A 27,486-nucleotide genomic window follows, 5' to 3' on the forward strand; every position below is an offset into this window, starting at 1 on the left:
CTGTCTCCCCTGTGTGCTGTCTCCCCCATGTGCTGTCTTCCTTGTGTGATGTGCACAGTGCACTGTCTCCCCCGTGTGCGCTCTGTTGTCTGCTTAGATCAGGAGTGGGGAATCTTTTTTCTGCCAAGGGCAATTTTGATATTTATACCATCCTTTGGGGGCTGCAAAAACTCAGCCCACAAAGTACATCCTGACTCTTGCACTGGTGTCAGGACGTAATCTTTCATTGCATGCCCTTCAGTGTTCAGTAGTGAGCACTGCGTGTGTGTGCTAACAGAGCAAGAAGAAATTCATGAGCTGGTTGTAATCAAAATACACCTCCCTGCCCAAGAATGTGGTCCCTGAGAATCTGCTCGGGGGCCTGATAAAAGGTCATCAAGGGCTGTAGATGACCCTGGCACCTGAGGTTCCCCACCCCTGGATCAGATGAATACTAATAAGCCTGGAACACAGCGGTGTCACTATACCCGGCTGTGCAGGAGAATAGGACCGTCCCTATAGGTTACGTCACTGGTCTCTGCCAGGTATTCTGACATCGCTCTATTACCGGCTTATTACTATTCATCTAAGCAAACAACAGAGGGGGAACAAGGGTGACAGTGCGCTGCTCATATCACACAGGGTAGACAGCGAACAGTGGAGACAACAAGGACAGCACCTCCCCAGGAAATGAGCATTACTGATGACACTACGTTTTAGGGAGGGGGCAGAGGCTGTGACAGTGACCGCAGTCTTTGACTCCTGAGGATGCTTCTTTTGAGTATCCCAGCAAATACTCAAATGATTCATCATTACACAGGAAGTAGGGAAAAAATACAGGGAATTTTTAAAGCAAGTATATCAGAAAATAGCTTAGATAATAGCACCAAATAAATAGAGTTACAAGCAAAATTACTTTCCCTTCTGACCACCCCTTAACGATTTTTTTTTCCCAAAATTCACATTTGTACATGTTACCAAGAATGCAAGCCACATATGAACCATATTACATTTTGCTGTTTGTATGTTTTTATGACAAACATTTTAATATAGGCCACTATAGACTAAAATAACCCTGGCCAGCACCATTGGATTTAAAGGGAACCTGTCGCCATGAAAATGCAGTCCAATCTGCATGCACCTTGATATAGAGCGGGGGAGCTGAGTAGATTCATATAGTTTTGTAGAAAAAGATTCAGTATAATCTGTGTTTTAATCATGTAACCCTCTGCTTTGTCTGGGATTTTCAGTCCAGTGGGCGGTCCTATCAGTGACTGACAGCTATCTCTATATGCACACTTATAGAAATGAAGCTGTCAGTCACTACTAGGACCATCCACTGGACCAAAAAGAACAGTAGAAGAAGAGGTTTAAATGATTAAAACACAGGTTATACTGAATCTTTTCTCACTAAACTATATAACAAAATGCTCATTTTCCCCTGCTCTATAACATGGCGCCTGCAGATTGGACTGCATTTTCATGGTGACAGGTTTCCTTTAAGTAGCAACCATATAGGTTAGACTTTGAAAATGGTTATGAGTGTGCAGACCTCTCATACCTCAAAATTTGATAGCCCAAACATCAATAAGAAAAGACACCCAAAGTGCTAAAAGTCTATATATCATAGAACATCCATTTAGTTATGTGTAGAACAATGGAGCAAAAGTTTACTGTTAAAAGTCCACTAGGAACTATATAAAGTTGTTATGCAGGTACGATGGGATTTTTTTTAGGTTATGTTAGGTCACATGCTTACATGTTTTGTAATCTATCACATACACGTGGATTATGCGCCTAAATTGAGACAGAATTGACAAGCATTCTGCCTGAAATGCACTTGAATAGTATATATGTTATACATACACAGGCTACAAAAATCAGTGCAGATTTTTAAACTCCACAAGATATTCATTAATGACATGAAATCCGCTCTGCTACACTGTGGATTTGCTTAGTAAGACATAAAGGAGTTAATCAGTATACAAATCCATATCAGAAATCCACAAAATCCTGACTGCGAATATAACAACTTCCAATTACTATATACCCTTTGCTCCTGTCTGAATAAAAAAGAATCCATGGATCCGCACATTATTATTATATGTGAAATAGTCTGGAACTATGTTCTGTGTACAGCAGAGTTTAAGTACCATCTTTGGGAAATAGGAGATCTGAAATGATCGAATTCCAAAAAATCTAGGACCAACAGGGAAAAGTTGTGGCATCAGTTCACATGGAATGTTTTTCTTCCCAATGGGCTGAACTGAAGATGACATTTTCCATGGCTATGACCAGCAGGACGGTGTAATGCACACATATTCTTGCAGAGCTGGATTATATTCTGTAGTAACCTATGAAAGGCACTGAACAGACTAACAATCCTAGATCTGACGTCACTAGATCGCACCTACTGTGGAGCCTCAGTCTGCACAGAGCAAAGAGCGGAGCAGCACACTGGGTAAAGGGGAAATGGGGCAAGGTGCGTAGTGTTTTTTGTGGGGCTGTCATACTGTGTGTGGTGGGCTGCGAAAATGATACTCTTGGGGGGCTGTGGTGGCAACAACATACAAGATGGGGGATGGGATTTTTCATCATACTGTGTGTGGTGGTCTGCTGGAGATAATACTGTTTGGGTGCTGTGGTAGCGACATCTTATAATATGAGGGCTGTGGGGGCCATCATACTGTGTGGGGGTCATCATACTTTGTTGGGGAGATGGGGTGGATCATATTGTGTTGGGAACTGTGGGGCCATCATACTGTGTATAGGGGGCTGTGCGAGTCATCATACTGTGTGTGAGATAATACAGTGTGAGGATTTAGGGTAGTCATCATACTGTGTGTGAGATAATACAGTGTGAGGATTTAGGGTAGTCATCATACTGTGTGTGAGATAATACAGTGTGAGGATTTAGGGTAGTCATCATACTGTGTTAATCAGCTGTGGGGGATCATACTGTGTAGTTGGTTTATTTGGAGAATCATACTGTGTAAGTGCCATCACACTGTGTGGGTTCATACTTTTTGGTGGCTTGTGGGGGATCATATTGTGAGGGAGGCATCATACTGTGTTGGAGACTGTGGTGGTGTCATACTGGGTGGGGACATAATACTGTGTGGAAAGGCTGTGCGGACATAACACTTTTTGGGAAGCGGTTGATCATCATACAATGGCCGAATGACAGGAGCCGTATGATGTACTGCTTTTTTATAAACTTTATAAAAACAGTAAATTATATGGCTTTGATCTGCTAAATATTAAACAATAAGATTAATGAAAAAATAATAATATTTTACTATTAATATTGAACAGATTTCATCTCAGCATATTGGTTCGGCCCTTCACAACATTCATGATCTCTCTGGAAAATGATATTATATTGTATGGCTTTACCTATCATTAAAGCAAAGAAGAGGAAAAAGATATAAAGAATCATTTAATATCCAAAATATGTTTGTGCGTTGTAAAACTGACTCCAAATTGTCCAACAACCACAGTATTCTGCACACTTTCTATTCGTCATGAAATTCCACTATATCAGTTTCTTTGGCATTAATATGTTCGAGTAAATGTCTAATTTCCTCAGCTGGACCTTGGGGGGTGCTTGCCACAGAGCGAGTTTCTTCATTTGCTAAAGTCAAGGAAAAAGGGATGTTTTGCAATGATGTCCTTGGAGGTTGGGCACTTGTTAAAATGTTTTGCGTAGGGGACACTGTTTCACTCCACCTGTAAGGAGATTCTTGCTTTTTTTTAGACGTCTTTCCTGATTTCTCTTTTTCTGCATTTACTTGCAACAGTTTGGAATGTTGTATCTCATCCTCCATAGGCTTCTGTTCATCTTTTTTTTCTTCATACTGGCGGCGCTCGGCATTTTCTTCTTTATATATGTCGAGGAGTGGCGTTGACTGCAGCTTGGCGTCACTCTGTACTGCTGATGTTTCAGCGGCGGTGGTAACCACAACTTCAGGTACTTGTACAGGTGAGGTAGGTGTATGGCTGCTGTCATCGGACGGCTGCCTCTCTGATGTATTTGATCTGCTAGATTCCCGGATAACAGATAAATCTTCCCTAGGAATACCCACCCTTGCATTTTTCTCAGCAGATTCACGTCTTTTCACATGTGTTAAGTTTGATCTTCGAGGAGGAACATCATGGTAACTGCCAATATAACTTGGCTCAGTCGGGAAAAACATAGTTGATGCATCACTTCCCTGTCTACTGACTGCAGTTCTGACGGGAGACTCGGGATGCTCATGTACACTTAAAAACCGCTTCACTCTTCTTAAAACAGAATGTTGTCTTCTGTGTTTTTCTTCATCAAGGAGCCAGTCTTCACGTAGAAAAACAGAGTCTGGAAGTCTACATCAAGAAAAAGAGAGAAATAATTGTAGCATGTTTCTCATTCACTATGGAAACCCTTCTCCTTCTCTGACAATTCCTGAGATTTCACCGGTATTACTTGTGATCACTGGTGCACCAAATCTAAGCCCTGGATCACCTCTTACATCACTACAAACCTTTTCACTTTGGAGCCATTGCAGCCATAGTTCCTAACCTCCGAGCAAACAGCTGATTATGACGGGACAACCTGCAGCCAGCCTGGCCCTTGTAGAAGGTAGTAGAGCATTCAAATGCATAACATAGCCTAGAATCCACAAGAATAAAACCGCTGCTTGTTAAAGCCTCTTAGTTCTGGTTTATAGTAATGGGTCCCAAGTGGGAGGGGGACATATCCTATAATAGGGCATATAGACAGAAGTTGTCAAAAAGAGAATCCGTCAACAGGTTTTTCCACCTAATCTTAGAGCCGCATGATGTAGGGGCAGAGACCCTAAATTCAGTGATGTATCAATTTATAGGTGTAATTTTGATCAAATCAATGTTTTATCAGCACGGGATTATCACTAGAAGACTAGGAAATCTGCTGCTATCTAGTCCTCCATATTCTTTAGCTCTGCATAACCCCACCCCCCACTACTGATTGGCTGCTTTCTGCCTATTCACAGTGTACACAGAAGGCTGCCAATCAGTGGTGTGGGCGGGATTACACAGAGCTCAGCATTCAGAGTACTGCTAGATCTGCAGCAGATAAAACAGGGATTTATCAAAACTACAGTAAGCAATGAAAAAGCAAGACACATACAGATGCAAAGGAGCTGAAGAAAGAAATAGTGTCCACCAGTCAGGACACTCCACTCATCTATTAGCCAAAGTCAGAGTATCTGGCTCTGAAGGATGCACACATAGAACTGTATGTTAATTAATTTACGCTTTGATGGAGCTTCAAGAAAAATAAACACTTATATCCCCATAGATTACAGCTGCAAGAAACATGTAATCAATTTATCTGCAAAATGAAAAATAAAAACCTATTTAGGTAATAACATCCAACCAAAAAGATAACTTGAGGTTCCAGGACCAAGATGCAAAATATGTAACACTTGCTTAATGTACTATGTGCCTTTTGTAATACTGGTGTCCTCATAAGTGCTAGAGGCAGAGGCCACCAAGGCCCCGCTGCGACTGTCACCACTGCACCCCCTGTAGCCAAACCTTCGTAATTAATACAATAAAATATTAGGGGATTGATTTTGTAATGTCATTTGTTGGGAACTCACTAATTAGACATATAAGGATATAGTTCTTAGAATAGAGTTTTTATGTTTCTGTACCATGGCACATTCATTTCAAGCTGTAATGATTTACAACACAGGTGGACATACCACTGGTGCGATGTATGCAGCTGCACAGGGGCCCGAGGGGTAATTGGGCCCACAACCACCTCCAAAGTAGATGGAATTGTGCATTTAGGAGGGCTATTGAACTACTAAGGACCCATTTACTGTTCTTTCACAAGGGCGCTCTTCTGACTGTATCTGCTACTGGTTTACAGGATGGTTCCACTACAAATCAGCAGCTGAGATTTACATACTATCACAGTCGATTGTTCTTGTATCATGGGACAAAACTATATTGAAACTCATACACATGGTACATATGTCAAAATACATTTTTATAGAAAATGATAAAAAGAAACATACAGTATTGAAATGTGTTAATACTTGAACATCGGAGAAACTCCTCAGTTCATAAACAAGTTGGGAGGAATAACATTTTGACAAATATATGACTCATTAAAGACATGATAATGATAATTACCCCATATGAACTGTTGATCCCAAAAATGAAGGAATACAGTAGTCAGCAGCTGCAAGTGTGTATGGTGGCCGTACATCAGAGTCATTCCAATAGATATCTCTGTTCAGCTTAGGTAAGCTCATATACATTTCATCTACAGCCATAAGGGACACCTAGGAACAAGATATACATACATACCGGTCTACTTTAGTATTTGTTACTATCAATGTAACTCGAACCTACGGTATTTAACAATGCAGTACTTACACTATAATCCCACATATCAGTACTCAGTAGGACTCACTGACTAAGGCCAGAGTCACGCTAAACATATAAAAAAAAATCGGTCCGATACTCACTGCCGAGAGTAGCACGAGCGTAATGCACGTGTCATGCGAGTACAATCTGTTTTTTCACACCTAGCATCCAATTTACATCCGAATGCAGTGCGATTGCTATCCGACTGTAACGCGATTTTAACCTGAGCTTTTACATAGAGCAATTCTCTATGTCATTTACACATCATTTTCAAAGGAAATATTCTTCAAGACATACACACATATATTTATAAATAGATAAATAGATACATAAGATAATAGATAGATGACAGAATAAAAGCATGCAATTCATATGCCGCATACAGTAATATCACAGTGTGACAGGTTAGAATAGAATAGATATATACACACAGAATATATGTATATACTGTATATAGATGTCAATGACACGCATACAGTTAAGTCCATATATATTTGGTTTTATGAGAAACAATGAGGGCACTCACCAATCTTCACGACTTTAATCCTTTATTGCAAAAACATCCAGATAAAATTCATGGCCGGGGGGAGAAGGAGCCAAAGCTCGTGTGAGCAGGGGAAGACGAAGACGATGGCCGTTTCACGCTGTGCTTGCGCTTCTACGGACCAAAAGTAATTGGACAGATTAAATAATTTTAAATAAAATGTTCATTTCTAGTACTTGGTTGAAAACACTTTGTTGGCAATGACTGCCTGAAGTCTTGAACTCATGGACATCACCAGACGCTGTGTTTCCTCCTTTTTGATGCTCTGCCAGGCCTTCACTGCGGTGGTTTTCAGTTGCTGTTTGCTTGTGGGCCTTTCTGTCTGAAGTTTAGTCTTTAACAAGTGAAATGAGATCAGGTGACTGACTTGGCCATTCAAGAATATTCCACTTCTTTGCTTTAATAAACTCCTGGGTTGCTTTTGCCTTAGGTTTTGGGTCATTGTCCATCTGTAGTATGAAACGACGACCAATCAGTTTGGCTGCATTTGGCTGGATCTGAGCACACAGTATGGCGGCTCTGAATACCTCAGAATTCATTCGGCTGCTTCTGTCCTGTGTCACATCATCAATAAACACTAGTGACAGTGCCACTGGCAGCCATGCATGCCCAAGCCATCACACTGCCTCCGCCGTGTTTTACAGATGATGTGGGATGCTTTGGATCATGAGCTGTACCACGCCTTCGCCATACTTTTCTCTTTCCATCATTCTGGTAGAGGTTGATCTTGGTTTCATCTGTCCAAAGAATGTTCTTCCAGAACTGTGCTGGCTTTTTTAGATGTTTTTTTTTTTTAGCAAAGTCCAGTCTAGCCTTTTTATTCTTGATGCTTATGAGTGGCTTGCACCGTGCAGTGAACCCTCTGTATTTACTTTCATGCAGTCTTCTCTTTATGGTAGATTTGGATATTCATACACCCACCTCCTGGAGATTGTTGTTCACTTGGTTGGCTGTTGTGAAGTGGTTTCTCTTCACTATACAGATTATTCTGCGATCATCCACCACTGTTGTCTTCCGTGGGCGCCCAGGTCTTTTTGCATTGATGAGTTCACCAGTGCTTTCTTTCTTTCTCAGGATGTACCAAACTGCAGATTTTGCTACTCCTAATATTGTAGCCATTTCTCGGATGGTTTTTTTCTGTTTTCGCAGATAAAGGATGGCTTGTTTCACCTGCATGGAGAGCTCCTTTGACCGCATGTTTACTTCACAGCAAAACCTTCCAAATGCAAGCACCACACCTCAAATCAACTCCAGACCTTTTATTTGCTTAATTGAGAATTACATAACGAAGGGATTGCCCACGCCTGTCCATGAAATATCCTTGGAGTCAATTATCCAATTACTTTTGGTCCCTTTAAAAACAGGGTGGCACATGTTAAGGAGCTGAAACTCCTAAACCCTTCATCCAATTTTAATGTGGATACCCTCAAATGAAAGCTGAAAGTCTGAACTTCAACTGCATCTGAATTGTTTTGTTTAAAATTCATTGTGGTAATGTCTATAACCAAAATTAGAAAAATGTTGTCTCTGTCCAAATATATATGGACTTAACTGTATGCATATGTATATATGTATATATATAACATAGATAGGTAGAAAAAAAGCCAGCAATTCAGCAACCATGTACTGTAAAATCACAGCGTGACCCGACAGGATAGAATAGATGTATTACATACAGCAAATACACATTATATATATATATATATATATATATATATATATATATATATATCTGTCAGTGACATATACAAATAGTACAGTGTGTGTGTGCAGCTTACTGTAGATGTATTTAATTAATAAAAGATTATTTTTCTGAAAAAAATGGCATGCACTGCCGTGTAATTTTCTTAACCAGCAGTGAGAAAGCCGACAGCTGGGGATGTTTATAGCCTGGGAAGTGGGTAATACCCATGATGCCTCGCAGGCTATTAATATTAGCTCACAGCTGTATTCTTAGCCTTTACTGGCTATTAAACTGGGGAACCCTAAAAAAATGACATAGGGTCCCACTGTAATTAATAACCATCAAAGGCAGCTGCGAGCTGATATTAATAGCCTAGGAAAGAGCCATGAATACTGCCCCCAAGGCTAAAAACATCAGCTTTCAGCAGCCCCAGAAAAGGCGCATTTCTATGATGTGCCAATTCTGGCACTTAGCCTCCCTCTTCCCACTTGCCCTGTAGCGGTGGCAAGTGAGATGATAGTTGGGGGGGTTGATGTCACCTTTGTATTATCAAGTGACTTCAAGCCCTGAGGTTAGTAATGGAGAGGCGTCAATAAGACGCCCCCATTTCTAACCCCATAGTCATATCATATAAAAACACACACACAGAAAAAAGCCCTTTAATTGAAATAATGACACAAACTGCTTTAAAAAATCTTAATTAAACCATACTTATGACCTTGCCCATTCCACCGACACCATTGTCTTCTGCAAAAGAGTAAAAAAAAAAAAACAACAATATTCCTCACTTTCCGCAGAAAAGATGATAATCCATTTGTCCCATGACGGGTCTAGCTGTGCTACATCTAGATGGCAGGCTGCATGGTTGCATGATGCCTCCATACAGCCTGTCATTCAGCAGAGACACCGAGCAGCGTGTGCTCAATGTCTCACTGTGAGCTCCTATTACATTTCTCATGGCACCGTGAGCGTGTGAAAGTTCGCCTGCTCACGTTGCTGTCAGACAGGTGAACTCACTTCACCTATGTGATGTCAGCACGAGCGCGGTAGGACATTTTTCCACCGCATTCGCACTGACATTAGAAAGGTGTAGTAAGTTCATTGGTTGTGAACTCCCAGGACCTATCTGACGGCACTACGAGCATGAGAACTTTCTCACACTTGCGGTGCCATCAGACAGGTAATAAGAGGTCACAGGGAGACACTGAGCACATGCTATGAGGTTTGTAATGGGGGTGTTTTATTAACAGTTTTCCATTACTAACTTCAGGGCTTGATGTCACCTAATACAAAGGTGACATCAACACCCCCCCAACTATCACCCCACTTGCCACCGCTGCAGGGCAAGTGGGAAGAGCGACGCTAAGTCCCAGAATTGGCACATTATAGAGATTCGCCTTTTTTGGGGTGGCTGAGAGCTGATGTTTTTAGCCTGGGGGGGCCAGTATCCATAGCCCCTTCCTAGGCTATTAACATCAGCCCGCAACTGTCTGCCTAGTCTTTGCTGGTTATTAATTATAGGGGGACCCTACATAATTTTTTTGGGGGGTCTTCCATTTTAATAACCAGTAAAGGCTAAGTATACAGCTGTGAGCTGATATTAATAGTCTGGGAAGTTCCATGGGCATTATCCCCTTCCCAAGCTATAAACATTGGTCCCCAGCCGTTGGCTTTTTCTCTGTTGGTTAAGAAAATTACGAGGGAGCCCACGCCATTTTTTTCAGAAAAATAATCTTTTATTAATTAAGTACATGCACAGTAAGATGCACACACACTGTACTAATTGCATTTGTCACTTACATCTGTATAACTATCTATTCTATGTGTATTTACTGTATGTAATCCATATATTCTATCCTGTCGGCTCCTGCTGTGATTTTACAGTACATGTTTGCTGAATTGCCAGCTTTTCTTCTATGTAATATATATATATATATATATATATATATACATATATATGTATGTCACTGACATGTATACATATCTATGTATAGATATCTATTCTATCTTTTCTATTCCAACCTGTCACTCTGTGATTTTACTGTACGCGGCAGATGAATTGCCAGCTTTTCAAAGGACATCGGTTAGCAAAAATCGGACAGAACTCGCATGGTCCGAGTGCTGTGTGATTTTCTTCTCGCACCTGTAGGCTTGCATTGGCGAGTCTTGGCTGAGACTCACTGGTGATAGCAGCATGCTGTGATTTTACAAGAACGTCGAATGCGCCTGAAAAAAAAAAACGCTGATGTGAGCTGTCCCATAGATTAACACTGGGCCGAGTGCTATGCGATATTTTCTCGCATTGCACTTGGCCGTATTCTACGGTAGTGTGACTCCGGCCTAATCCTCTGTATCTGACACACAAACACCACGTCACATACATACACATACACACTAGTATGTAGGACTAATACATTTTTTTAAGTAGAAGGAAAAGACAGTACTTGGTCAAATCATGCCAAAATAATGGAAAATCTCACAAATTACTTGAAGAAGTTGCTGTGCCATAGTTTTACATAGGTCCCCAGAACAGCAGTGAATTTTATGGACATGACAAAAACTTTGAGGACATTTTTGTTGCTCAAGTTATTACTAAAAATACAATTTGAATCAACTAACCTGTAGATTTCTATCTATGCACCAGTTAGTCTCAAAATCATCATCATCTTCACCAAATGGGTTAATGAGTTGTTCAGCAACCTGTATGGAACAACCAAAATAGACTTGTCTTAGTAAAACCTACATTTCTTACCACAAACACTGTAAATTATGCACCTATCCTTATGTTTTCCCAAATCGATGCACTATAAATATTTTTGGTGGGGACTCTTTATTTAGAAAGAAGTTTTACCTTTAACCAGCCTGCATAGAAAAAGAACTGCAGGAGAGTGAATACAGGAATGTAAAGATCCAGATCATGTCCTGTGTAGGCTTGTTTAGGGTCTAAGAACTGACGTCCAATTATGCAAGCAAAAAAGAACGTATACACAGCCAGTGTTACTACCTGGAAAATATAATATGTAGGTTGTTGGTCAATTTTCACACATTCGAATATTTGAATTAATGAAAAATATAATTATTAAAAACATATAATTACCTGCGTATACACCAGTGGAATACCAACCCAGTCATAACCAAAGAGGAGACCACACCAGGACCTATACCTGTTCATCTCCTAAAATAAATAACATATTTATAATCCCCAAGTGAAGTGGAACTGTGTTAATAAGCATGTATCTGTATGAATCTGTGTGAATAATTCAACATGCTGAAAGGCCCCCAAATACATTAGACTAATGTCGGCCGGACGCGCCAATATTTACAGGGTCAGTTGACAGTTTAATGTGTGCAGGGGCATCGGCTAACAATGTCAGTGTTTCTCAACTCCAGTCCTCAAGACCCCACAACAGGTCATGTTTTCAGGATTTCCTTAGTATTGCACAGGTGATAATTTCATCACCTGCTCTAGCATTAATTCCATCGCCTATGCAATACTAAGGAAATCCTGAAAACATGACCTGTTGTGAGGTCTTGAGGACTGGAGTTGAGAAACACTGGAACTGATGGTGTGGGAATCTGTCGATTGTGTGTGTCCGATTTCAAACTGCCAATCTCATTGTTCTCTCAGAGATAAGGCTACATGTCAATCGATAGCTTTCTCACAGAGAGCACAGGAGCAATTGGCCACTCTTATATATGGAAGAGTTGGCTGAAAAGGCTGTCAGCCAAAGCATAGCTCAGCCAACAGCCATCTAATATGTATGGCCAGCTTAAACTACCTAAGTCAAAATCAAGTCAATGAGAAATTATTGATTCCATAAACAAAACCCTTGATTTTTATCTTAACAAAGTGTGATAATATTTGCTTGTCAGCTCACACTTTAGTAGAATTTTTTCCCCAAAAAAACAGGAATGGATCCCATTATAACAAAGCGTAAAGAACATTCTGGACTTACATTTAACATTATTTGCAGATCAACGCTATCACGTATCCTCCCTTCAGTCCTGGCCTTTGATGCTAAATTTCCAAACCAAACAACTGGTACCCAGTATTTAAGATGAGGAGATTTGAGATTGTCAAATAGTTTTCTTTCGTCCGAAGTCATAAATCCTGTTCAGAAAGAATCATACATGTCTATGGACATTGACAAGGAATAGGTTATTAGTGCAGAGAGTGAGTTATATAAAATCTTATACAATTATAAGTATTATTACATATGAGTGGGAATCCCGATCACATCTCTGTTGACATTGGCATGGCATCATGGACCTGATCTGGAGAAAGATGCAAGTCCCATTGGTGGGACCCACATCTACAATACCCTGTGAGTATTCCATACATGTATAAAATAGGAATACCTCATTATCTACATTATTTGAAGAAAATTATGCTACCCTTATTTTCTAAGCTGTCTATATACATTAGATGGATATTGCCAAACGATTCTTCGGGGGATCATTAGGCTAAAAGCCATCTCGGCCGTCTCTCCCATAAATGGAACTGCTCACTCAGCCAAGTATGAATGAAACCGAACTGCATACACCCGGATTACTGCGCTTTCTGAGGGAGGCAGAGATTTTCAAAGAGCTGACGGTGACACCACTTTTGCAAATCATGTTACTGACGTCTACAGGAGCTAAATAACATGATTAGTGGAACGATTAGTCTGAGGAAGAAACGCCCCCTCTAGTAGTCGCCCACTGAATTTATGAGTTTACTTAAAGAGAAAACAAAAGAAACGAGATTGTTGGAAGCAGTAGAAAAAATGGGATAAAGGGCTGGTTTGCGTGACATGGGGAAGTTATCAGGTCAGCTTTCAATATTTGGAAGTTTAATCCCTCCCTGTCCTATGACATACTATTACACAGTGGCAGAGGTGACTTAAAGGGTCTCTCCAGTGGAAAAAATGTTAGAATAGAGCATTATATTCAACCATTGCTCTATTCATTCCCTATATGGCTGCCAAACACCGTACCTGGCTTTTTCTGACAGCCCCATAGAGCATGAATGGAGCACACCCACAGGATCAATAACATAGGTATGGTGATAACTGTGTATATACAAGCTTGTTTTCACTTAAGAATCCTTTAATGCAAACTACAATAAGTACATTAATCACAATTATGGTCTGAGCACAGTAGATGTGCAGGAGCTTCCTGTATTTTACAGTCTACACTCTAACGGTATCATGCCTAGTGTTATTTGTATATACTGTAGCTGTAGTGTGGGCCCTTAGAATCAATTCTACTTGTGCGTGGTAGGCAATCCAGTCCAACATTGCCCCCAACTATTAGTTGGCTTATGCCCCCTTACACATTAGAGTGTTGGCTGAACCCGGACTCGGACGGCATTAGTCTAATGTGAATCGGGGGGCTTTACTGTCTTTCTATGACCTAGTATGTGTACCTAATTTCTTAAATAATCTTTTATAATCACATTATGAAATAACAAAATAGATGATATATTAGGTGATCTATTTGACGTTACTTTGGAGGATTTATGGCCATTGGATATTTTTATACCTGCTTCCACAACATGGTCCATGGTTGGGAATCTTTTGTAAACTGCAGTGCTAACAGAGCGGAAAATTAGCAACGATGTAAGATTCACATATCGCATAAGTGTTCTGCGAAGTAACCGTCCATATTCGTCTCTTCCATGCACATTGCTGGAGATGAGTAACATGAGTCGGTCAGGCCAAGGAAGATTAACAAACTGATTCCACCATCGATTCACTACAAGAGTGACGTAAAAACCTGTAGGGAGACAAATATAATTTTAAACTGCTACTCGTGGTTTAAGCAGGGTATTGCCATGATCAGTGTAAAGCAAGGGAACATGGACATCTGCAATGTCACAATAATATTAGTGTTAATGTCCCTATATTATATGTGTTTTTATAAGAAATCAGGATCACCAATCACACTAATCATGGTGGAAGCCATCTGTCTATCTTGGTTTGGCAAATGTTTTAGTGGTTACATTTGATTCAAATTTAGCCATAAAAATGGTACAACTGTAATATTTTTCACTAATGAGGCCATAATGGACAGATATGTTTGTACGGTTTTAATGTTAGCAGTTGTGTCAAATGTTACCTGCTTACCTGATATTTTTGTTGGCTGCTGCGCATACTTTTCATCCTATATTTCAAAGTAAATCCACCGTGGCAGAGTAAAAAATGGTCAAAATGTTAAACCACTCAGGCATTGTCTCATCAGTCATACTCAATAGCCCCCACAATAAAACTGGTGACTTCCACCAATCGGTATAATGAAGTGGCACCAGCGTTAGAGAAAGTAATCTGTTCTATATCTATGTCTGGAAGCAAAGAAGAAGAATGACATCAGAAGAATAGAGCTTACAGCGAATTGGCGACTGATCTTCTGCTCCTTCGTGGACGTCAGCCATTTTCTTTGCTCCTGGACATATGAAGTACGCCTCTGAAGAAGAGAAGAGCACACCCAGCTTCAGAGGCGCAATAATGTGTAGAAAAGAAAGTTGCGCACATGCCTGCTCTTGTAAATAAGGTTATCACACCCACAGGGATGTTATAACATGCTGAGTGGGATGACTAATCTGGGGAAACTAATGCCCCATCAACTAGTCAAAAGATTAGTTTTGTATTAAAAATACTTTTTTAACCCCTTCATGACCCAGCCTATTTTAACCTTAATGACCTGGCCATTTTTTGCAATTCTGACCAGTGTCCCTTTATGAGGTAATAACTCAGGAACGCTTCAACAGATAATAGCGATTCTGAGATTGTTTTTTCGTGACATATTGAGCTTCATGTTAGTGGTAAATAAAGGTCACTAATTTTTGCGTTTATTTGTGAAAAAAATGGAAATTTGGCTAAAATTTAGAAAATTTCGCAATTTTCACATTTTGAATTTTTATTCTGTTAAACGAGAGAGTTATGTGACACAAAATAGTTAATAAATAACATTTCCCACAGGACTACTTTACATCAGCACAATTTTGGAAACAACATTTTTTTTGCTAGGAAGTTATAAGGGTTAAAATTTGACCAGCGATTTCTTATTTTTACAACAAAATTTACAAAAACATTTTTTTTTAGGGACCACTTCACATTTTAAGTCAGTTTTAGGAGTTTATATGGCTGAAAATACCCAAAAGTGACACCATTCTAAACACTGCACCCCTCAAGGTGCTCAGAACCACATTCAAGAAGTTTATTAACCCTTCAGATGCTTCACAGCAGCAGAAGCAATATGGAAGGAAAAAATGAAAATTTAATTTTTTAGTCCCACAAATGATCTTTTAGCAACAATTTTTTTATTTTCCCAAGGGTAAAAGAAGAAACTGGACCCCAATAGTTGTTGTCCAATTTGTCCTGAGTATGCAGATACCCCATATGTGGGAGGGAATCACTGTTTGGGCACACGACAGGGCTCGGAAGGTAAGGAGCGCCATTCGACTTTTTTGAATGAAAAATTGGCTCCAATCGTTAGCGGACACCATGTCGCGTTTGAAGAGCCCCTGTGTGCCTAAAGATTGGAGCACCCCCACAAGTGACCCCATTTTGGAAACTAGACCACCCAAGGAACTTATCTAGATGCATAGTGAGCACTTTAAACCCCCAGGTGCTTCACAAATTGATCCGTAAATATGAAAAAGTACTTTTTTTTCACAAAAAATTATTTTAGCCTCAATTTTTCATTTTCACATGGGCAACAAGATAAAAGGATCCAAAACTTTTTTGGGAAATTTCTCCTGAGCACACCGATACCTCATATGTGGGGGTAAACCACTGTTTTGGCACACAGCAAGGCTCGGAAGGGAAGTAGCGCAGTTTGACTTTTTGATTGAAAAATTAGCTCCAATCGTTAGAGGACACCATGTCGCGTTTGGAGAGCCCCTGTGTGCCTAAACATTGGAGCTCCCCCACAAGTGACCCCATTTTGGAAACTAGACCCCCCCAGGAACTTATCTACATGCATAGTGAGCACTTTAACCCCTTAGTGACGGAGCCAAATTTTTGAAATCTGACCAGTGTCACTTTATGTGGTAATAACTCTGGAATACTTCAACAAATCCCAGTGATTTTTTTTTTTCGTGACACATTATACTTTATGACAATGGTAAATTTAGGTCGATATGTTTTGTGTTTATTTATAAAAAATATCAGAAATTTAAGAAAAATGTAAAAAAAATAGCAATTTTCAAACTTTGAATGATTATCCCTTTAATCCAGATAGTCATACCACAGCAAAACATTAATAAATAATATTTCCCACATGTCTGCTTTACATCAGCACCATTTGTAAAATGCTCTTTTATTTTGTTAGCATTCTAGGAGGTTTAAAAATGTAGCAGCAATTTTTAATTTTTTCAAGGAAATTTACAAAATTTATTTTTTTAGGGACCTATCCATGTTTAAAGTGCCTTTAGTGGTCCCATATATTGGGAATCCCCCAAAAGTTATACCATTTTAAAATCAGCACCCCCTAACTTATTGAAAACTGCTGTCAGGTAGTTTATTAACCCTTCAGGTGCTTTTTAGGAATTAATGCAAAGTGGTATGACAGAAATGAAAAAGTGTATTTTTACCACCTAAATTCCTCTAACTTCTCAACAGGTTACAACAGCCGTCAGACTATAAAGCCGCTATTTGGACGTGAATTGCCATGGCAAACATCAGGACCACAAAATCATGATCCCAGGGCACCAATTGGGATAAAGAGGAAGCCCCCACACTCTGTTAACCATTTATATTATGTAGTCACTATTGACAGCAGCATCTAAGGGGTTAAACAGATTTGGATGGTGCAAACACTGATCATGGCTGATGCAGCAAGTTGTCAGCTATAGTGTAGAACCGACAGCTGCTGGATTGTCACCTGTATGGGGATGCCATTCTCTTATATCTCAGGTCAGTTAAAAGACGTATTGGCGGTCATTAAGGTGTTAAACCCTCAGGTGCTTCACAAATTGATCCGTAAAAATGAAAAAGTACTTTTTTTTCACAAAAAAGTTATTTTAGCCTCAATTATTTCATTTTCACATGGGCAACAGGATAAAATGGATCCTAAAATTTGTTGGGCAATTTCTCTTGAGTACACCGATACCTCATATGTGGGGGTAAACCACTGTTGGGGCGCACGGCAGAGCTCGGAAGGGAAGGAGCGCCATTTGACTTTTTGAATGGAAAATTAGCTCCAATTGTTAGCGGACACCATGTCGCGTTTGGAGAGCCCCTGTGTGCCTAAACATTGGAGCTCCCCCACAAGTGACCCCAGTTTGGAAACTAGACCTTCCAGGGAACTAATCTAGATGTGTGGTGAGCACTTTGAACCCCCAAGTGCTTCACAGAAGTTTATAACGCAGAGCTGTTAAAATAAAAAATCATTTTTTTCCTCAAAAAATGATTTTTAGCCCACAATTTTTTATTTTCACAAGGGTAACAGGAGAAATTGGACCCCAAAAGTTGTTGTCCAGTTTGTCCTGAGTACGCTGATACCCCATATGTGGGGGTAAACCACTGTTTGGGCACACGCCGGGGCTCAGAAGGGAAGTAGTGACGTTTTGAAATGCAGACTTTGATGGAATGGTCTGCGGGCGTCAGGTTGCGTTTGCAGAGCTCCTGATGTGCCTAAACAGTAGACACCCCCCACAAGTGACCCACATTTTGGAAACTAGACCCCCCCAAGGAACTTATCTAGATGTGTGGTGAGCACTTTGAACCCCCAAGTGCTTCACAGAAATTTATAACTCTGAGCCGTGAAAATAAAAAATCATTTTTCTTTCTTCAAAAACTATTTTTTAGCACGCAATTTTTCATTTTTACAAGGGTAACAGGAGAAATTGGACCCCAAAAGTTTGTCCTGGGGTAAACAACTGTTTAGGCACACATCGGGGCTCGGAAGGGAAGTAGTGACGTTTTGAAATGCAGACTTTGATGGAATTGCCATGACAGGCAGCTGGTGAGACCAATCAGCGACGCGGGATTTCCATTACGAAAGTTGCGGACAGAAAGACGGAAGTACCCCTTAGACAATTATATATATACACTCACTGGCCACTTTATTAGGTACACCTGTCCAACTTCTTGTTAACACTTAATTTCTAATCAGCCAATCACATGGCGGCAACTCAGTGCATTTAGGCATGTAGGCATGGTCAAGACAATCTCCTGCAGTTCAAACCGAGCATCAGTATGGGGAAGAAAGGTGATTTGAGTGCCTTTGAACGTGGCATGGTTGTTGGTGCCAGAAGGGCTGGTCTGAGTATTTCAGAAACTGCTGATCTACTGGGATTTTCACGCACAACCATCTCTAGGGTTTACAGAGAATGGTCCGAAAAAGAAAAAAAATCCAGTGAGCGGCAGTTCTGTGGGCGGAAATGCCTTGTTGATGCCAGAGGTCAGAGGAGAATGGGCAGACTGGTTCGAGCTGATAGAAAGGCAACAGTGACTCAAATCGCCACCCGTTACAACCAAGGTAGGCCTAAGAGCATCTCTGAACGCACAGTGCGTCGAACTTTGAGGCAGATGGGCTACAGCAGCAGAAGACCACACCGGGTACCACTCCTTTCAGCTAAGAACAGGAAACTGAGGCTACAATTTGTACAAGCTCATCGAAATTGGACAGTAGAAGATTGGAAAAACGTTGCTTGGTCTGATGAGTCTCGATTTCTGCTGCGACATTCGGATGGTAGGGTCAGAATTTGGCGTAAACAACATGAAAGCATGGATCCATCCTGCCTTGTATGGAGCATCTTTGGGATGTGCAGCCGACAAATCTGCGGCAACTGTGTGATGCCATCATGTCAATATGGACCAAAATCTCTGAGGAATGCTTCCAGCACCTTGTTGAATCTATGCCACGAAGAATTGAGGCAGTTCTGAAGGCAAAAGGGGGTCCAACCCGTTACTAGCATGGTGTACCTAATAAAGTGGCCGGTGAGTGTATATATATATATATATATATATATATATATATATATATATATATACTGTATATATATACCTATACTATGTGTAGACATTTATTTTATCTATTTTATTGCAACCTGTTAGTGTGATTTTACTGTAAGCGCACATGAATTACCGGCTTTTCTATCTATCTATCTATCTATCTATCTATCTATCTATCTATCTATCTATCTATCTATCTATCTATCACATATATATACGTGTTTTGAACAATATTTAATTGTAAAACGATGTGTAAATGTCAGAGAACAGCTGTATGTAAAAGCTCATGTTAAAATCAAATTGCACACGGATTGCATACAGATGTTGCGATAAAAAATCGCATTGACATCGCATGACAGTCGCATGTTTTGCCTCCATTTTTTCGGTCCAGAAATCGGACCGTTTTTTTTTCTCACATATGGGTATGAGCCCTAACTCTAACCCTAACCCTAATTCTAACCCTAATTGCAACCCTAACCCTATTTCTAACTCTAACCCTAACTTTAACCCTAACCCTAGTGAAAAAATAAAAATATATTTTCTTTATTTTATTATGTTCCCTACCTATGGGGGTGATAAAGGAGGGTTTAATTACTATTTTTTTAATTTTGATCACTGTGATAGAACGAGAGGAGGGCAGCGGAGGACAGGATGGAGGGGAGGAAAGACTGATGGAGGCAGCAGATCGCCGTTGTCAGTCGGTGGCGGGGGCAGATCGGGGTCTCCAGCCGTGGCCGATGATATTGCAGCATCGGCCATGGCTGGATTGTAATATTTCACCAAGCTTCATAGGTGAAATATTGCAAATTGCTCTGATTGGCTGTTGAAAATAAAACAGCCAATCAGAGCGATTGTAGCCACGTGGGGGCAAAGCCACCCCCCCGGGCTGAAGTACCACTCCCCCTGTCCCTGCAGGTCAGGTGAAATTTGAGTTAACCCTTTCACCTGATCTGCAGGAACGCGATCATTCTGTGACGCAGCATATGCGTCACAGGTCGGATGGGCACCGACTTTCATGACGCATACGCTGTGTCACAGGTCGAGAAGGGGTTAAAACATCTGGTAATGCGTCTTCCAGGACAAACACCTTGTTAGGCAGGGAATGAATACAGATACAGTATACAGATGCTGGTGGGTTGGAGGGTACGGGGGACCTGCCAGGTTCCCTTTAAAGCATGAACTGAATACACAAAAAGGCTATGCACCCACAATGAGTTTTTGGTGAATCTTTCTCATATTTTCATTGCGCCTTTCAGTTCCAGCAAAGTGAATTGGATTTAATTTAATCTCATGTCCACTGTGCTTTTTTCACTCAGTGTAAACTGACCTGCGGAAATCCATAATATGTAAATTTCTGTTGTGTGTACGCTGATTGTTATGTGCAGATTTTTCCCATAGACTTGCATTAGATGTGGAAAATCCACAGGTAAAATACGCACATGAGTTTTTTGTGCATTTCCACGGCAAAACCGCATCAAAAACACAAGCAATCAGGACATAACTATATCAATAAAGTTTTGTCAAAGCCAAATACCAGAAAGTATCAAAAGCAAAGCAGCTTTATTTAAAACATCATAAAGAGAACAAAATGAAGTCAAAAACATGACAAAAACGCATGTAAAAACGCAGTCAAAACCGCAATGAAAAAAATGTAAAAAAGTAACCCAATTTACCTAACAGTAGAAGAAATTCTGCAGTATCAAAAACTCACCAAAAGCTCATTGTAGGAACATAGCCTTACTCATCTAAGGCCAGCTACACACTGTTTTTTCTGCTGCTTTTTATATGCAGGTGTCTGCACTAATTACGGAATGGCAGTCTTCTTGGGTTATTACATTTTTGCTGTATTTTCTCCTTTATGCAGTGCAATTTTTCTGTAGATTAAAACAGTGTTTTAATGCTTTTTTTACAGTACAGAACAGTTTTGATATCGCAGTTTAAAAATCAAGGACATTTGTTTACATGTGACTTTTCAGGCATCTCATAGAAACCTATAGAGAAAAAACACATGCTATAAAAAGTACAGTTCAACAGCATGTTTAGACGCTCAAAGTGCAGGAGATTTCATGATATTAACATTCGTTTGAATAGTTAAATGAAGCAGATTTGCTCTGCAAAAAAAATGTAGCAGAAAAGACGCAGAAATTACACTAAGTGTGAACATGGCCTAAAGGTCCCTCAAAGGTGTTTTTTTTCCAAAATCTGTTGAGAAGTTATGTGATATATGGTATGATGCAATGCATGACCAGGATGTGAACTGTGTCGCCCTCTAGGGGATGATGTAGGTGCTGCAATTCAGGTGAAATACAATGAAGATTGTCATGGAATTTGTATAATGTTCTATGTGAGTGTAATGTTATCTCTTTGTTTTTTTTAATTGAGGATGAATGTTTTTGGAAGGAAAGGTTCTTAGTGTATGTTAATTAAAACACTAATTGAAATAATCTGCAACATTCAAGTATTTATTAATTCCTAATGCAAAATGCTTATAGATAAATCAGGTAATAAGTAATATGATCGGCTTGTGCATAGTTCATGTTATCTAAGCAAAGCAAAATATGCCAAACATCACTTGGTATATAGGAGTGGCATATACACTGGAGAAATCTCATATACAGTATGTGAAGGACTTTATGGCATACACTTGCATAAATCTGCTCTTGATTGCAATTATTAATTTACTTTATACCTTGCCGGCAACATTTTTTGAAGCACTCATGTGAGAGCATAGTGGACAGTCAGATTAAAGGTATACTCATACATACTGGTTAAAGGGGTTGACCAGGAAACAAAAAGTCTGCAGTCTACTCTGTAGACTGAAAGTTGTGGCAGTGAGCTATTCGTACAATGTCATGATTCCCCGGTATTTTCCGTGTGGTGGGCGGTGACATATGTATGTGATTTAAATTCTTGCAGGCACATGTGGCCTAGACCCCTTTGGCTTCTTACAATAGAAGAGAATTGAGAGAAGCCAGAAGACCATGTACAGTAAATGACACCGTGCAAATCACATACATGCAATCAAGTGCTCGCAGATCTGCATGGAGAATCATGGCAGTGTGTGCATTGCACGCTGTCATGATATGGCACATAGGGTGACTGCAGACTTTTCACTTCAGCCCGGAAACCTCCTTTAAGGAGGCATTCAATTCAATTCATTACAAGCTCTGGATGCATTTACTGCATACCCCTGTACAATTCCCAGTATATACATTCTATGTACCGTATATACATAGTTTATATACATAATCACTGACATATTGGACTTCGGGACGGACTTGCCTTTCAGTTGTGGGTTTTGCTCATTAATAGTACAACAGAATATAGGAAACATTGGAATTGATCTTATTGGAAAAAAAACTCTTTTTGCACTTAAAAACCACTTCAACACTCCCTCTCTCAGTCCTATTAGAAGGGGTGAAATTTGCAGCAAAAACACTGAAAGAACTTACCGGCTGCAGATTTAAATCTGCAAGTAAAAAACAAGCAAGGTCGTGTGCATGAGACTACAAACATCTCATTTACTTTGCTGGTACTAGGAAATCCTTTAGGTTTTGTGAGAAAACTGCACAGAAAAAATTGTGAAAATATGTGACAAAATTTCAACATGTGCATAGACCCTGAATTTGGGGGTTGCCAACCATACAGAAGCTTCTGAATAGTCCAAAAAGATAGCGGACTCTTTCCTTTGTTTGTTGCCTTTTGTACATCTGGAGCCATAAATGATGTTAATGGTGTTTATGCGGCTGGAGGGTCCTACACCTTCAGCTATGGAATGAGAAGTATCCAAAACTGATTCCACTTTATGGAATTTTCCAGGGTCCTTACAAAGAAGGACAGGATCCTTACCTTACCAAGGACTATTACACCTTGAAAAAGAAGATGATGTTCCAGATTGTCTCTGCTTAAAGAATGCATTGTATTACTGTTTTTTATGTCTTGCAGGTCCTTGATTGCTGAGGATGGCACTCATTAACCCCTCCCCAACATGTGCCGTATATGCAAGGCGCCACTGTTGTATACATATGGCGCAGGGATCACGCAGGCTCACACTGAGCGCCGCCGTGATCGAGTGTGGGTGTCCAAAATTGTTCAACCAGAATCAGCGTAGGGTATAACAATATCATTTTCAAATTGCTGAATGGCAAATAGACCCTAACTAAAGATTCTGAGATTTAAAAAAATAACTTTTAATGATTAAATAATACTAATAATAGTACTACTACTACTACTACTAATAATAAATTGTACTAATTTAAAAATACAGTCCACATTATGAGAATTATTATAAATTTGCAGCCTTATTTCCTTGAAGAAGCCAACAATAGCGAAACATGTCGGTGAGGCAGCTGTTTTTTGAGCAGTCAGTCCACATTAGCGATAAATGCCATAGGGTGGTCCATGGTCACCAAGGCTAGAATACCATTTATATTAACAATCAATGTCCTGTTGCTGATAGGCTTTAAATGGGGAAGCATTGAAAAATACTTACTCCCCCAAGGCTAACTAGCCAGTGACATGGATCACTATAGTTCTCATAAGGGAAGGGATTGAATAATACCTACCACCGACATGAGATCCTCTATCAATAGCAAATTTATTAAAAAAAATGGGGAAGAATTGAATAATACTTGCACCTAAAGTAATAGCCATCAGGCAGCGGAAATTGGAACAACAATTTCACTGTGAGAGGAGGAATTATATTCACCTGGTATGGCTTATATAGTAAGTCAGGATATGACTAATCAATGTGGACTCTGTATTTTAATGTGCACAATTTATTATTATTATTATTATTATTATTATTATTATTATTATTATTATTTTTATTATTAACCCCTTTACCCCCAAGTGTGGTTTGCACGTTAATGACCGGGCCAATTTTTACAATTCTGACCACTGTCCCTTTATGAGGTTATAACTCTGGAACGCTTCAACGGATCTTGGCGATTCTGACACTGTTTTCTCATGAAATATTGTACTTCATGTTAGTGGTAAAATTTATTCGATATAACTTGCATTTATTTGTGAAAAAAATGGAAATTTGGCGAAAATTTTGAAAATTTCGCAATTTTCCAACTTTGAATTTTTATGCCCTTAAATCACAGAGATATGTCACGCAAAATACTTAATAAGTAACATTTCCCACATGTCTACTTTACATTAGCACAATTTTGGAACCAACATTTTTTTTTGTTAGGGAGTTATAAGGGTTAAAAGTTGACCAGAAATTTCTCATTTTTACAACACCATTTTTTTTTTTTAGGGACCACATCTCATTTGAAGTCATTTTGAGGGGTCTATATGATAGAAAATACCCAAGTGTGACACCATTCTAAAAACTGCACCCCTCAAGGTGCTCAAAACCACATTCAAGAAGTTTATTAACCCTTCAGATGTTTCACAGGAATTTTTGGAATGTTTAAATGTTTAAAAGCTCCAATTTGTTTTATTTTACCAAGGGTAACAGGAGAAAATCGACCCCAAAACTTGTTGTACAATTTGTCCTGAGTACGCTGATACCTCATATGTGGGGGTAAACCACTGTTTGGGCGCATGGCAGAGCTCGGAAGGAAAGGAGCGCCATTTTACTTTTCAATGCAAAATTGACTGGAATTGAGATGGGACGCCATGTTGCGTTTGGAGAGCCCCTGATGTGCCTAAACATTGAAACCACTCACAAGTGACACCATTTTGGAAAGTAGACCCCCTAAGGAACTTATCTAGATGTGTGGTGAGCACTTTGACCCACCAAGTGCTTCACAGAAGTTTATAATGCAGAGCCATAAAAATAAAAAATCATATTTATTCACAAAAATGATCTTTTCACCCCCAATTTTTTATTTTCCCAAGGGTAATAGACGAAATTGGACCCTAAAAGTTGTTGTGCAATTTGTCCTGAATACGCTGATACCCCATATGTGGGGGTAAACTACTGTTTGGGCGCATGGCAGAGCTCGGAAGGGAAGGAGCGCCGTTTGACTTTTCAATGCAAAATTGACTGGAATTGAGATGGGACACCATGTCGCGTTTGGAGAGCCCCTGATGTGCCTAAACATTAAAAAGTGACACAAGTGACACCATTTTGGAAAGTAGACCCCCAAAGGAACTGATCTAGATGTGATTTGAGAGCTTTGAGCCCCCAAGTGTTTCACTACAGTTTATAACGCAGAGCCGTGAAAATAAAAGTTATTTTTTTTCTTCACAAAAATGATTTTTTTTAGCCCCCAGTTTTGTATTTTCACAAGGGTAACAGGATAAATTGGACCCTAAAAGTTGTCCAATTTGTCCTGAGTACGCTGATACCCCATATGTGGGGGGGAACCACTGTTTGGGCGCATGGCGGAGCGAAGGGAAGGAGCGCCATTTGGAATGCAGACTTAGATGGATTCTTCACATGCTGTTGATTTTTTTCATTCTTCCTCCAGCGCACATTTATCCTGCGCTCTGCGTTCACACCGGGGTTTCCGTGTAAATCTCTGAAAAATGTGATTCCGATGAAATCTCAGGCGGAAGATTCCCTATAATGAGGCAGATGGAGGCACCGTGGATGCCGTGTGGCTGCCTATGATCCGAGAGTATTAGTCTTTTTAGGATTGCATAAAAGCACGGTCGACTTCAGTTTTGTGCACCTTTGAAAAGAAGGACATCGTTGAATAGAGGACAGATGAAGTCCAGAATAATTCTGCTGCTGCATTATAGTGAATGGATCCCTCAGGGGTCTCATCTGAATCACGTCACTAGGAGATTTAGATGTAAACCCCGATGTACGTGCTCAGCATAGAGTGCTGGATAAATGTGTTCCCAAATGTTATGTAAAATGTTCCCAATAAAAGCTTTAAATCAATCAAAAAAAAAAAAAGCCCCCCCGCTCAGCTCAGTCATCTGTTAACATAAATATAGGGGGCTTCTACATTACTGGTAGTACAAAAGTTCTGGAAAAGCGAAATGGCTCTTCACTATCAAAAGAAATTCAGCAAAATCTGCCATCCCAAATCCAAATGCCCCCTCCCTTCTGAGCCCCAGTCTGCTTAAACCACCTTTAGCGTCCACATGTTTGGCATTTCTGTAGCGATGACAGCCCACCTAATTTACAGGTGTGGGTCACCAGAAGCACAAGCTGGTCACTATCATGTACTGGTGACTACCACATACTGGTGACTACAATGTACATGTGACTGAAACGTAAGGGCACCACAATTGTAGTGTGCAATTTTCACTCAGCAACAGGCGCTGCTGCTTGTTTCTGGAAAACGCCTATGGAGTCAAAATCGTCACTTCATCTATAGATAAATTCCCACAGGGGTATAATTTCCAAAATGGGGTCACTTGAGGGAGGATTCTACTCTTCTAGCACTTAGGTGCTCTGTATTGGGGTCTGCAAACTATTCTAGCAAAATCTGTGCTCCAGGAGGAAAATATTGCTCCGTCCTTCCTGAGGTTTGCGATATGGCTAAGCAATACTGTACAGCCACATATGGGGTATTTCCACATTCAACAGAGATTGTAGGACAAATTTTGGTGCCATTTTTACCCATTTCCCAGTGTGAAAAATGTAAAATCTTGGGCTAAAACTACATTTTGGTGGTAAAAATGTAATTATTTTTTCTTTACTGTCCAATGGCATAAAATTCTGTGCCACACCTGTGGTGTTAATATGATCACTGCACCTCTAGATGGATTCATTGAGAGGTGTAGGTTGCAAAATGGGGTCACTTATGGGGGATTCTGCTATTTTGGTACCTCAATGGCTCCACCAATGTTACATGGCACCCTCAAACCAGTCCAAAAATATCTGAACTCCAATATGGTGCTTCTTCCTTTCTGAGGTTTGCACTGTGCCTCAAAAGTCATTTTCAGCCATTTGTTATTTTTCATAAAGATCCCCACGCTGAAAAATCAACAAAATATTCCTTAAAGGGGTTTTCCACAAACAAAAG

At 40.0% G+C, this 27,486-nt stretch overlaps 1 protein-coding gene across 2 annotated transcripts in view; it reads right to left on the reverse strand.

The window, feature by feature from the left end:
- Positions 1–3,494: 3,494 nt before the first annotated feature.
- BEST3 (bestrophin 3) overlaps positions 3,495–27,486 on the reverse strand; it is a 90,418-nt gene continuing 66,426 nt past the window's right edge. For both annotated transcript variants that reach the window (XM_077265267.1, XM_077265268.1), the window contains 7 exons: positions 14,130–14,363; positions 12,563–12,717; positions 11,704–11,781; positions 11,458–11,610; positions 11,226–11,306; positions 6,142–6,293; positions 3,495–4,341 (listed from right to left, as the gene is read on the reverse strand). In XM_077265267.1, the coding sequence (XP_077121382.1) occupies positions 3,495–4,341; positions 6,142–6,293; positions 11,226–11,306; positions 11,458–11,610; positions 11,704–11,781; positions 12,563–12,717; positions 14,130–14,363 (1,700 nt within the window). The remainder of the gene's footprint in view (positions 4,342–6,141; positions 6,294–11,225; positions 11,307–11,457; positions 11,611–11,703; positions 11,782–12,562; positions 12,718–14,129; positions 14,364–27,486) is intronic.

The sequence above is a fragment of the Ranitomeya variabilis genome, chromosome 5, assembly GCF_051348905.1.
Source record: "Ranitomeya variabilis isolate aRanVar5 chromosome 5, aRanVar5.hap1, whole genome shotgun sequence".
In the NCBI taxonomy this organism is placed as follows: Eukaryota; Metazoa; Chordata; class Amphibia; order Anura; family Dendrobatidae; genus Ranitomeya; species Ranitomeya variabilis.